The 14157-nt window shown below is 36.5% G+C and overlaps 2 protein-coding genes across 2 annotated transcripts in view; both read right to left on the reverse strand.

The window, feature by feature from the left end:
* LOC129746085 (neuromodulin) overlaps positions 1-14157 on the reverse strand; it is a 483903-nt gene that overhangs the window by 403507 nt on the left and 66239 nt on the right. The window lies entirely within an intron of this gene.
* Positions 901-14157, reverse strand: part of LOC129746084 (uncharacterized) — a 60563-nt gene continuing 47306 nt past the window's right edge. Inside the window, exon 2 of the mRNA XM_055739545.1 lies at positions 901-11398. Within this exon, the coding sequence (XP_055595520.1) occupies positions 10183-11398 (1216 nt within the window). The 3' untranslated portion in view covers positions 901-10182. The remainder of the gene's footprint in view (positions 11399-14157) is intronic.

Below are 14157 nucleotides of genomic sequence, written 5' to 3' on the forward strand. Positions count from 1 at the left end.
AGAAAGAGGAAAAGGGTGAGATGTATAAGTGCTTAAGCACAGCTTTCCCCTTGATGTAGCATCATAGGGTGGAACCAAGGGGCACACCTGGCACACGAAGCCCAAGGTGGTTTTAGTGGGATGAACCCACACACGGCAGCAAACACCCGGCTGTTATGGTTTGAAGTCAAATTTCCAACTTGTAAAAAAAATCCCGCAAATGCTCGAGTTTTTTATAAAAAACATTGAAAATCCCTTGTAGATGAGCTTTTGAACTTTCAAAAATTTTCCACTCCATGGGAGTGTTTATTCAACAAAGATTTTATTTATCCCTGATGGCTCAAGATTGAAAAAGTCAGTTCACCAAACTCAAGCAGCTGTAACTTGCAGGACCTAGTTACACCAAATAACTTTTGTTAAGTTACTTAGAGTGATGACTTCGAATTTTCTAATCATTAATCTACTATACCTACATTCGAGCTAGGTGAAAAGCGGCGACATTATTGATGGTCATCTTCATTCATTAGCGGTTTCTTGGAAGTACTAATGAACATCGACCCCAATGCGTTCAAATGTGAGGCTTTTTTTTACATACACTGCCGGCCAAAAATTTGGAATCTGATGATAAACTTCATTTCAAGTTGATTAAAATTTTCTGGATGATTAAATACGCGAAAATTCCTTCTTCCATACAAAATTGAATCGCGTTGCGCTTATAAGGGATTCAACAAAATCATTTCAAATTTTACACTGATGCTTGGTGGCCAAAAAGACATCGAAAAATCATATGGGAGCAGAAACTCATTTTTTTGGACCGGTCTAGTGATCAGTGATCACTTTAAAATTGATTTTGATAGTTGAAGGGAGTTTCTTTCTAGTTCTTTTGGAACAATGGATTTTGAGTGACAAAGTTAGCATAAAATGGTTCACCATATTTATTCGTAAGTGTGTGGTTGTTTTATTTTGGTTTGTTCAATTTGGATTATCTGTACTACATATGAGTGCTAAAACGAGTAAAAATTTGGCGATTGAATGTGCAGCAATTTATTTATTCACTCAATCCTGTACTGCTGCTCCTTAAAAACGCTCTAAAACATCTACACTTCGGGGGTATTCTCGCGCAAATGATTGCTGTAAGCTCTTAGTGTTTGATTTCGTTGATTTCATATTTTTTTCTCAAAAAATATTTTCCGTCTGCCGGTTGCAAACGTACTGCAACGTATAATAATATCTAACTATTAATATGCAAAGAAGCTGCTCACTACTAATGACTGTTTTTGTTATTCCTGTTATTACTTACTTGTTGTCTTAATTATGGACGAAAATGTTTCGTGCTCTGTCGGGTTTTGGTAGAAATTACAGTTTTCATGGAATGGAACCTTACGCGGATGGCATTCTACTATAAAAAGTTTTACCTTTCTCGTCTACTCTAGAAAGCTGATATCAAAGTTTTTCTTTAGTTCGGTATTTTTCGTGGAATCATTTCAACCATTGCGGTAACTTTTTTTTTGGTAAAAGCTTTTCTTCTACCTTTTAGATGTCTAATGGACTAGCAGAGGGTGATAAAGCTAATGGTTTGACGTTAAATCGATAGAGTATTTCAAAGTTAGAACTAGAGTATGATGAGAACAATATTCATGCCAAACAACTTTGTTTTGTTTTTTTTATGTTTAGACAGATAGTTCCATCTAAAAAAATGGATTCAAAAACAATTAACACTTTGTATCTAAATAAATTTAAAACACATTGAAGAATTGAACGACAAAACGTTGAAATGGAGTTTTCTGACTTATTTCATAAAATCTCGTTTAGTGTTGATATCGTTCTTATTATTCGAGTTGATATTTCGTTTTTACTTAGCACCAATGTGTATGACAATTGTTAAACTGCGTTTAGTTATTCTCTCTTTTTCAAATTTATTTTCATGTTTCATTAATTTCCTATCCAAAACTGTCCATTTAAGTGATTAGCTATCAAATGATCTCTGACCATAAACCGTTTATCTTTTTGATGATTTCAAAAGATTGCAAAAGCCTCCGACTTCTCCTTCTAATAAAAAGATTTTTCTTTCAATAAAACACCAATAAAGGGGAAAACTGAATCAAGATTCCTTCTTTCTTATTCTCCAGCTACATCAAAGCTTTCTCCATCACGATAATCTAATTTAATTAAGTTCCACTTTTTTTTCTCCTGCCGTGCAACATCTGACGCGTTGTTGTTTCCATCGATTTAGTCATCTCCTTTTATGGTTTCATTCTCTTACATTTTTTTCAAAGGTAGGAATATCCTTTCCATTTAATCTCATTCGCAGTGTTGTTTCTTCTCACTCGAACTCAATTTAGACTGGTGTGTCTGGTTGATAATTTTTCCGGTTTCCGGTTCTACAGGAAATCCTAACAGATACTCTTCGAGGTTAACTAGAAAGCCTTCCACAAGTTTGTTGAATTGAAAGAAATAATTTCGAATCATCAGTGCAAATAGCTTCGTAACCTTTTTGGACCGTTTTTTTTATCATTTTCGGTTCCTAACACTTTTCTTCTCAAAACTGTGGAAAATGAAAGAGTGAGTTGTTTCATTGCCAAGTTTTCTTCAGGAACAGAAAATTTGCACTACTTCTTTAAGCAAGTGATTACATTTGGCCTTTTCTCGTGCTTCAGTACGTATCAGCAAATAATCTAGGACTGAACTGTGATTACCTAAATTAACTCATTTCACAAACCGTAGCTGGAAGAGAGCATTGGCAAAGCTGATTTTTTCTTGAAATAATTTACTTTGAAGGGCACTGTCGAGAGAAGTCGCACTGAATTAAAAAAAAAAGTTTATGGTTGAAACGCATTTGAAAAACAAAAGCACAAAAGATTGATTGAGAGCTGAAATTTCAACTTGTGGTTTTAATATTCGGACATTAAGAATATGTCAGAAAATATCACAAATCTGCTCAAAAAATTATTGAAAAACATTTTACCATTGGATAAAAATAAAGATGGAGGAGATGGTAAACTTGGTAGGCATATTGTATTTTGCATCGTGTTTTAGGCATAAGATTCTTGACAGTTGTTGATAGAATTTAATCTCAAGATTTTAAATCCACATATCCAACTCGTGTTGAATACGGCATTAAAACCTGACAACCAATGGAAAAAATCAGATATTCTGTGATTCGACTCCAAATTATATGCCGGTTTATTATAATTCTGAGTGTCTGATTTTATCAATTTTTTCGAACAATCATATTATACATTAACAAATTGGGTCATTTTTATAATTTTATTGAGAAATAATCAATTATATTACTATTATCATCATATGCTCATGAATTGTGATCAGAAAGTAAGCGTCGAAAGTGACATCAGGATTTTTTGCTTCGAGAAAGTTCACAAGATCATCAAGTTTACAATTTCTGTGGATCCTATGAAAAATTAAAAAAAAACTATGGCACAGATTTTGTGGCGAAATTTTGAACAACTTTCAGTGAAATTATAGATTTTACTGCGATCTTGACAACCTTACCAATGAGTCTTGTTGATGTTTTCATGAAGCTAATCGCCTGATGACATGAACCCAAAAAACAAAATTCATTCCCCATTCTTTGCCAAAGGCCTTTTAAAAACGAAACAAAAGGTAAACAAACAGTTTGATTGCAAAAAAAAAAAAAAAAAAACATACATAATAGTCGCAACTTTTTTCAATTCGGAATATTTGTAGCCTGGACAACATACATATTCTATAACTACGTATTGAGTCCTACGACGTAATTCATTACGTTTATCGAGAAATATTCAACCTGAGAGTTGGATAAGAGAAATTTCGTTAGCCACCTTGGATTTGATTACAATTAAATGTGCAAAATACAAACAAAAACGGTTCAACGGAAAGCTCAGGCCTGCTTTGACGGGACTCGCAAAATTTCACTCGTACTGACTGCATCAAATTCTTCAGGTAGAAAACTTTAGTCTGAATTAAAGAGACTAAAGTAAACAGAAAGAGGCGCCATCTGATCCATTTCAAAAATAACATGTATAGCAGCCCTGCGATCAGATCTGTCAGATGCCAGCAACACTGTCACTTTCGTTCTGGGTTGCCAGGTGCCCAGGTTTGTCTGAAAAACACAGACTTTTGACCCTTCTTCCAGATGACCAATACACAGATTTTTTTTCAAAGTGCCCAGAGTCCTCAACACCGGGCATGCTTGCTTTCGTTCCAAATTTCTAGCAAACATTTCATCTGCCTGATGTAAATAAATTGAGTTAACGGTTATTCTGGATGTAGTTGGTTGCAATTAACTGAATCAACGCGGTTTCATCTTAAAATCAATTAAAACTCGCTTAAATAAAATTCAAATGGTTCAAACTACCTGTTGATGCATTTTCGTTGGAATATGAAACTACGTCTTTTCAATAATTGAACGAAACTTCCAGGCGTAACTAGCGTTGAAATCGATAAAGGGCGAAACTCACCAATATCTTCACAGAATTATTTTTGCTGGTTTTTGTCCCGCTGGGTTTTCAGCAAAATTTCCAGCTATATTGATTGCTGGAAAGATGAGCAAACTCAATTGCTGGAAAATTAGCAATTGAAAAAGGCTTTCAAGGATACCTACAAATGTTCGATTTTAATAGATTTTGATTTGTTCTGCTATACGAATTTTATTTCCCAAAATAAATAATTTTTGCATGATTCTTTTCAAAATAATTTCGATAGAGAATTTTGAAAAGGGCGAATGCGCCAAATGTAAACAAACCTAGTTAATAGTAGGATGGAAAAGTACGTTCAAAGACCAATGTTTTGATTGTACATAGGTATCTGAAGGATGTTTTAGTTTCGAAAAATAAAGAAAACAAAATATGCTTATGGAGCAGTCAAACTTTGAACGCATTTCTCTCGAAACAGTGATGTTGGCACATTCGCCGTATTCAAAATACAAAACCGATTTTTTTTATTTATTACAAAGCATGATTACAAAGCAAAATTTAAGCGATTCGGCGCGGCTAGAAATTTCAGCCCTGGATGTTGACGCGGCCCATAAGCAGCTGCGTCCGATTATCCTCCAGTCATGATTACGAACTGATTAACCCCTTTGTAAAATCAAAACAAATTGTTAGGTTGATTGTTAATCAAAAGCTTACCCACAAAACTTTCGAGGCTCCACTTAGCAAAATTTTGCTGTTACTTTCGATTAGCAAAAAGGATTATTCTACTAATGTGATAGCAAAAAGCAAATTTTGCTTCTTTTCAGTAATTAAAAAGGCAATTTTACTTGATATTAGTAAAACGAAGGTTTTCTAGCCGCTTTGTTTACACACAAAATTTTCGAGGCCGGAAATTAGCAAAATTTTGCTCAAATTTGACCAGCTAGAAACTTAGCAATCAATTTAGCAAATTTTTCGAACTAAAATTTTAGCAAACGAAAGAAAAATTTAGCCGCCGCAACTTCTGCTCACTTTTTTAGCAAAAACCGGTAGAAAAGAGCCCCGCATCTGAAATTTCAAAATTTATTGTGTTCTCTCTGCTAATTCGAAGGGAATACTTGATCATTAAATAGAATACACGAATAACTTCACTTTTAATTTATTTTTCACATTTTTTTTGGAAATTTATTTACCACTTTTCGTTGAATTGAAAGTAATTTGTTCCGTTCCTGGGAACGCACCTTCCGGCGAGCGAAATGCCAAGGGCCGACCTGGGTTGTGCCGGATGCAGCGCGTTGACATGCCAGTTATGGTCCCTCTTTATTTTCGAACTGTTGAAAAAAAAACCCGTCGTATTTGCCGGCAGTTGCAACCTGGTAGGAAAAACAAACAATTTAAAATTTTTATAATCGGAAAATCGGTGCACTTCAAGATCGGCCCTTACCTGTACGCATCCGGTGTCTATTTGACAACCATTTTTACGTTGAACTAGCCACTAAACGAACCGCAAACATCGAATTATCAGAACCGCACTGAATCACTTCGATGTTGTTTTTCTCCCAACTGGCGGCGGCTATGCTGTCTATAAACAAAGCGGCTAGAAAACCTTACTTTTACTAGAATCAAGCATTTTTAAATTTCTTATTACTGAAATTAAGTAAATTTTGCTTTTTGCTAACTCGAAAGTAAAAAAATATTTTTGCTAACGGAAAGTAACAGCGAATTTTTGCTAAGTGGAGCCCCGAAAGTTTTGTGTGTATAGACAGCAGCCGCCGCCAGTTGGGGGAAAATAACAAACTGACGCGATAAAGTGCGGTTCTGAAAGCGCGAAGCTGGTGGTCCTTGCGGTGGCAAAATGATAGCCAGATCAATTCCGGATGCGTACAGGTAAGGGCCGATCAAGTGGTGTACAGATTTTCCGATATTCGAACTGTAAAATTGTTTGTTTTTTTTTTCAACCAGGTTACAATTTCCGACAAGATTGACGGGTTTTTTACAACAGTTCGGAAGTGGACAACTGGAGTTTCAACGAACTGCATCAGGCACAATCATCGATGCATGAATGACGATCGGTCGCTTGGGGTTTCATTAGCCGGAAGGTGCGTTTCCAGGATCCAAACATTTTATGAAAAGTGTTAGTGAAAAGTGTTTTGAAAAATTTAAATAAATTCAAAGTGATGTTATCCGTGCATTCTTTTAAATAATCGAATATTCCCTCTAAATTTGCAGATAAAAACATAAAAAATTGTAATTTCAGATCCCGCGGGATTTTTTTCACTGGTTTTTGCTAAAATTTTAGTAAAACATGCCGGCGGCTTATTTTTCTCTAATTTGCTAAAATTTGAGCAGAAAAAAATTGCTAAATTGATTGCTAAATTTCTAGCTGGTCAAATTTGAGCAAAATTTTGCTAAATTTCGGCCTCGAAAGTTTTGTGTGTAAGCATCGAAAGCATCTACTTACCGAACTTTTCGCCGAACTTGAGGAATTTACTTTCCACTCATTGAATTTTCCCTTAAAATATGAACAAGTCAGAATCTAACAAATCGATTGCTGATTTTCAGCAATATGGATCGATTGTTGGGAAAAACCAGCAAAACAAATCATATTTGCTGGTTTCCAGCAAAAATTTGTATTGTCTCTACACACAAAACTTTCGGGGCTCCACTTAGCAAAATTTCGCTGTTACTTTCCGTTAGCAAAAATATTTTTTTTACTGTTGAGTTAGCAGAAGGCTAAATTTACTTGATTTTAGCAATAAAAAAGTTCATTTTGCTTGATTTAAGTAAAATGAAGGTTTTCTAGCCGCCTTGTTTCTAGACAGCAGCCGCTGCCGGTAGAGACAAAAAAACCAAACCGACGTGATTCAGTGCCGTTCCGGAAATTCGATGTTGGCAGTTCTTTTGGTGGCTAAGTTAACGACAAAATGATAGTCAAATCGATACTGGATGCGTACAAGTAAGAGTCGATCAAAAAGTGTAAAATTTTTCCGATTTTTAATTTATGTTTTTTTTTATTAGGTTGCTGCTGTCGGCGGGGTTCCGGGTTTTTATTGCAACAGTCCGAAAATCCAGAGGGACCACAGCTGGAATTTCAATGCTTTTTTTTTTGTTTTTTTTTCCGGGAATTTAACACAACGGTCATTCTTCCCAAGGATTTTTTTTTTTTTCGACCACATTCAACCGAGTATTTGGTATAAGCATGTTGAACAACCAGTTGCAGTTCTTTTATATTGCAGATTTTGACGTTCAGATTCGCGTCACCTCCTTTTTTCAAGACTCGCTTATTGTGCAAAAACGCAGCATCACGTAGCTCAATTTCGGTCTAGCGCAGTCATTCAAGCTAGCTTGTTACGCAGCATCTCTATCTCTACTTCGCTGATTTGTTGCACAGCCACTTCAACGCGCTTATCAATTTAAGCTAAATCGTCACTGATCACTTAACGCACAAACACTCTCGGCACTCCACGACCTCTCAGGCTCGCTCAATGCACAACCGCTCGGGCTTGATAAACCATTTAAGCGTGCTAAATGCCCAACAACTTGGGTTTGCTCAACGCGCAACTACTGCAGCTCGCCACATGCGCAGCCATTCAGGCTTGCTTCATGCGCAGCGCAGCCGCTGGGGTTCGCTTAACGCACGGCTACTCAAGCTCACTTAATGCGAAACAACTCGGGTTCGCTTCATGCTAGTCAAGCTAGTCAGCTAGTCTAGCTCGCTACATGCGCAGCTATTCAGGCTCGCTTTATGCGCAACCAATGAGGTTCGCTCAACGCGCAGCTACTTGTGCTCGCTCATTGCGCAACCACTCGGGTTCGCTTAACGCGCAGCTTCTCAAGCTCGCTACATGCGCAGCCATTCAGACTTGCTTAGAACGCAGCCATTCAGGCTCGCTTCATGCGCAACCACTGAGGTTCGCTAAACGCGCAGCTACTTATGCTCGCTACATGCGCAGCCATTAAGGCTCGCTCCATGCGCAGCCATTCATGCGCAGCCATTCATGCGCAGCCATTCAGGCTCGCTTCATGCGCAGCCAATCAGGCTCGCTCCATGCGCAACCAATAAGGTTCGCTAAACGCGCAGCTACTTATGCTCGCTACATGCGCAGCCGATAAGGCTCGCTTCATGCGCAACTATTTGAGTTCGCTTTACTTGCAACCAAATAGTTTCGCTTCGTATACAATTTTGTAATATTAAATTATGTATTAGGATTGAATTTGGAATAACCATTGTCTATAAACAATTTTTTTTTAACTCAATAGTTGGCCCAAAAATTTGGCTCCTGGAAGGATCGCCATTGTGGAAACCCCATAATGCCAAGCTGATATTCAGCTGACTGCTGACCGGGTGGCCACAAATGAGGTCTGTTGTAATAGTGATGCATAACCACGAATAGCGAGTTAGAGGGAAAGGGTGCTCATATATGCACAGGGTATTAGTAGTGTTCTGTATAACCCACACAGTGCTGAAGCAGGAAATTTTGTGTAAATGATGCATAACGAACTGCAAAATGGAATCTCAATCTCTTTTTCAGGCAAAACATTGGGCTAATAAACACAAACATCCTGACCAGCAATAAATTCTAAGTAAAACACTATTTATCTTATTAATAAATGTGCTTTTAATTTGATAAATTATGATGATAAACGTTCCTGTACTCCCCAGGAGAAAACTGTTTCGAATCTACAGGTGATTTTGACATTTGTTTTCCTGTAGTGTTTTTCTGTTTTGAGATCGTCCTGTAATTTTCAGCTGTTGAAAACACAGGACGAAATCATTCCGACCACAGGAAAAAAGATAAAGTGTGTATAAACAAACGAATATTTAAGACACATCTTTTGCTCGATTGGAATGACACTGACAAGATGAACGAAAATTCCAATCGACACCAGGTGATGCCAGGTGATTTTTTCAAAAATCAGGACATCATGAACAAAAAATCAGGATTTTTCAGGACACCTTAATAGTATTTTAGACGCAATAATTTATGCAACAGAGTTCAGAAGTATACTGCCTGGCTTGCAGTTTATATGAAAAAATCACCTTTTAAATTTCATCTGAACCGAAGATTTTTACCGGTTAAACTATTTTATTACAGATTTGTTCAATATCCTAATGATTTCACTATAAATTCAATTATCCACAGTTTCGATATTTTTTTTTTTGAAAATTAGGATAATTCATTTTAAATACCTTTTTTTTTAAATCAGGGCAATTCAGAACAATTTACAAAATCAGCACACTTTCTCGAAAATCAGGAAGTCCAGATTTATCAGGACAAGCGGGATTTAAATCCTATTGGATATTTCATCCCAGACAAAAAAAAAGTGCCACCGGGATGTGAGAATCGAACTCACAATACCGTTTTATATCATCTTGCCAATCCGACATCTTAACCAGTATACTGCCTGAGCCGATGGAGGACGAGAAATTGTTGCCATAATACTACCAAAAGGTCAGTTTGGTACTAAATCGTTAGTTTGGGAATTTTTCTGTCTTTCATACTTCCAGTTTTTCGACTGAACTCAAATTTCTGCTCATTTAAAGCTACTCAAATGTATACAAAGTAGCCCATTTCTTCCAAAAGCATTTCCAAATCTACACTCACTTTAAATAAACTGCACATTAAAATGTTTTGTATGATTCTACACATATAAATAAAAAAATTAAAAACAAAAACAGATATAAAAGTATTCTGAGTATTAAAGGAAATCATTTCTAAAATTCAGTGCGAAATCTCCGATTACAGTTGACTAAATTGAGACCTTCTAAAAAAAAATACTCTTATCAAGCAATTTATGGATTTAGCAGCAGCAAGCTCACAATCATAACTGAACTTAACCCAACGGTCCACCGATTTATCCTTGCACCATTGGATTTGGAATCCGACTTATTGTTAACCATAATCCCATTGCTGGAACCAGCTTCATGCATTACATCCCGCGATGAATCTTTACCCGTTCTCAAATTATCACCTGAGGGTGTACCGGCGAAGGTATTTCTCGGAGTTGTCACCGTTGCCGGGACGCTCATCGGAGGTCCACCGGCCTTCGTGGGCATTCCAGCGACCAACAGTTCCTCATTTTTACAGCACATTCCAGCTTCGACCCGATATCCGATAGCACAGTTTCCGGCAGGGCGAGCCACCGGAAGTGTGATATTGTTTTCGGTTTCCAAAAACTTTTTCATCTTCAACAGGTATCCGCACTCGAACAGATTGCCCTCCAGGTAGACCTGCTTTAAACTTTTAACATCAACAAAATCCTGGTATTCGATTTCGCTGAATCCGTTATCGTTCAATCGAAGCACCGACAAACGTTCAAAGTTTTGGAAATAGTCAACCTTCAAATCGCTAGCCAGTAGATTGTTCATGGAAAAGTCTAACAGAGTTAGCGCAGGCATTTTGGGAACTTTTTCAGTCTTCAGATACAGGGCTCCAACATCGGCCATCAGCAAATACTCCAACTGTTCGAAACCGTCGAACATAAACAGGTCGATTTCATTATCGGCGGCCAGCTGCTGGTTCCGACTCAAATCCACGATTCGTACGTTCTTACAACTCTTGGTAACGTTGCTGATATCCCTGAGTCGATTCGACTGCAAATGGATCTCTCTCAAAGGAGAACTGGAACCAGCTTGATGCACGATAATCTTCTCGATGTAATTATCAATGGCATAAAGCTCCTCCAAAGCCGGAGTTATCACCACCGACCTTAACTTGCAGCCACCAACATTCAGCACCTTCAAATCTTGGCCGAACTTCTCCAGAAACTCCCTAGGAAGATCCATCATTTCCGAGTCTTCGAAAACCACCCGAGTATGTTTGCCCGGGGGAGCTTTGAATTCCGTTGATCCCGAGGAGTTGCGTGGGTATTGGACGCCGCGGAACACACAGAAGGTGGACTGTTCATGACCGTACGGCTCCAAACTGCACTCATATGTCTCGCCGTAAATGGAATGGCACAGGGTGGCAATTAGGACTAATACTAGAGCTGGCCATGGTATCGATGGGCTAAAATAAAGTTAAGGAGTTTATATTAGTGCTACCATTTGGTGGTTTAATTGAGATTGTCAGAATAATGAAGAACTTTTCACTTTCAATTGGTCCCGAACAGATAAAATGCTTCACAAAATCGAGAAATGGAGCTAGCTAACTCCAGATCATGGTACTATCATTGCATACGCATGTGATCAAATTAATAGGTGAATTTTTAATTCGAATTTTTAATACGAATCAGTGAATTATGTATGTTGTTAGTACTGTTAACAATATCTGGTTAAATTTTGCGTCAAAGTAAACATAAGAGATTGGATTAAACTGGTACCAAATACAATGTATTCCATTTTGACTAAAATAACTGAGTAGATAAGTTGTTGCAAAAACATTTCGAATGCTGCAGAAAGCGTTTGGAGATCATCCTCGGAAGAAGTGTTTTCATAAAAGTCCGTCGTGTAAGAAATTGTTGTACTTTGCCCCATTGTTGCGCAGGAAGACTAAAATTGTCAGTATCAATTTTTTTTTCAAAATGATACTAAATCAAGTAAATTGGCATGTTTTCTAATGAAATACATCTAATAAAATACATTTAACGACAGTTTTTTTTTCACATGGTTACTGTGCTAGTTGTTGTTGATTCTTGCAATGGCAAAGATGGTTTAAGACAGGGCACAACACAATTTTTGAGTTCATGGAAAAGTGATTGCCACTAATATTTTTATCTATTTTTAGGGTTGTAGGAGGTACCATTCTCGAGATATTTATAAATAAAGATGGTTAATGGCATAAGTGATTTTTTTTCGGATAAATTGGACACTCATATAAAAAACAGTTATAATTGTTATACATCGTTGTAAAAAGTTCCGAGTTATCGCATGAAAAAAAAAACAAATTTCAAAATTTTTAAGTGCAATCTTTCTTTTTTCTCCAAATTTCTTAGCTTAAATCTCTTTTTTCAAGTTGCAGATCTGTACTAACAAGTTTTGAAAAGTTTAACTACGACCACTTGCGACGAAGAGTTTTAGAGCACTTTGAAAGTTGTGCCGTATTCAGTTTTCAGGTCCATTTTCCATGCGAGATTAAAAAAGTTATGGATAAATTTTGATATAGTTATCAAAATAATCAACTCTGGGTCGCAATTTAAAAAAAGTTATCAAAATATTTTTGTCCAGTGCTGATCTTAATCCAAACGCTCAAATTTAACCAAATAGAATTTCCAGCGCTTTCAAATCATGATTTGATTTTTGCCTCTTTAGATTTCAACACGATTCGTACAATTCAAACTTACTCTTATCGCGACTACAATAGAATAAATCAAGTCATGTTGATTCAAGAGTTTAATACAGTCGATTGGAATCTAATTTATAGTATGGATGATCCTGATATCTTGTTAGACTTTTTCAACTTAAATATTGGCAATACTTTTGAGAAATGCGTACCAATACGTCATGGTAAAACTAAACCGAAAAATAGCCCTTGGTTTAATTCAAATGTAGAACGAGCAATCGTAGATAGAAACTTAGCGTACAAACAATGGAAAATCACACGTGAAATAGATCATCTTGCCTCTTATAGAAGACTTCGAAATCGTGTCAATCTTCTCGTTTATAATGCAAAAAGAAATTACTTCAATAGTTATTTTGATCTTAAACTACCATCAAAATCGTTATGGAAAAGATTAAAAAATACCGGAATTGTCAAAACATGCTCCCAACCGTCAAATGATTTTCATGCCGAAGAAATAAATCACGCTTTTTCCAAAGTATTCACTCGCAAAAACATGCAAAATACAAATATTTTCTTATCAACATGGGGTTCTTTTTCTTTTCATGAAGTTCAAGAGTATGAAGTATTAAACTACATTTTCGATATCCAATCTGACGCAATTGGGTTGGATGAAATTCCTCTAAGATTCATCAAACGACTTCTTCCAGACATTTTAAAACCTATTACCTATATTTTTAATAAAATTTTAAGTTCTGGAAAATATCCTCAAATATGGAAACATTCTAAAATAATCCCAATCAAAAAGAAACCCAACTTAAGCTCGTTGGACAATCTTCGTCCTATTCTTTGTGCATTATCTAAAGTTTTCGAAAAAATCTTAAAATCCCAAATTTGTGATTATGTATCTCAAAATGAACTAATTAGTACCTACCAATCTGGTTATCGACAAAAGCATAGCACAAAAACAGCTATGATAAAAGTATTAGACGACATAGGCTTAGTCATCGACAAGTCTCAATCTGTTGTTATGGTTCTTCTTGATTTCTCAAAAGCATTCGACACGATTAATCACGCTGTCCTTCGTAGGAAACTGTCAGAAAATTTTGGTTTCGGATTTCAAGCAATTTCGTTGATAAACTCGTATTTAACTAATCGTTTTCAAACTGTTCTCAATAACGCTCAATATTCAGCGCTGCTTCCAATCATATCTGGAGTTCCTCAGGGATCTATTCTAGGACCCATTCTTTTTACACTATACATAAACGATCTCCCAAACATTCTTAAATACTTTCAAATACATATTTTTGCAGATGATGTTCAGCTTTTTTTAGACTGTACAAACTTGTCAGAACAGTGCATTAACGTTCGTATCAATGATGATCTCCAGAGAGTACATGCTTGGTCAATAAGAAATGCTTTATCGTTAAATGTTAATAAATCACATGCAGTCCTACTGAATAAAAATAATACGATGCAAATAGTTCCGAAAATCGGCAATATTCCTGTGACTATTGTCTCGGATGCCGTAAGTTTAGGTTTTAAAATAC

This window comes from Uranotaenia lowii, chromosome 2 (genome assembly GCF_029784155.1).
Source record: "Uranotaenia lowii strain MFRU-FL chromosome 2, ASM2978415v1, whole genome shotgun sequence".
Classification (NCBI taxonomy): domain Eukaryota; kingdom Metazoa; phylum Arthropoda; class Insecta; order Diptera; family Culicidae; genus Uranotaenia; species Uranotaenia lowii.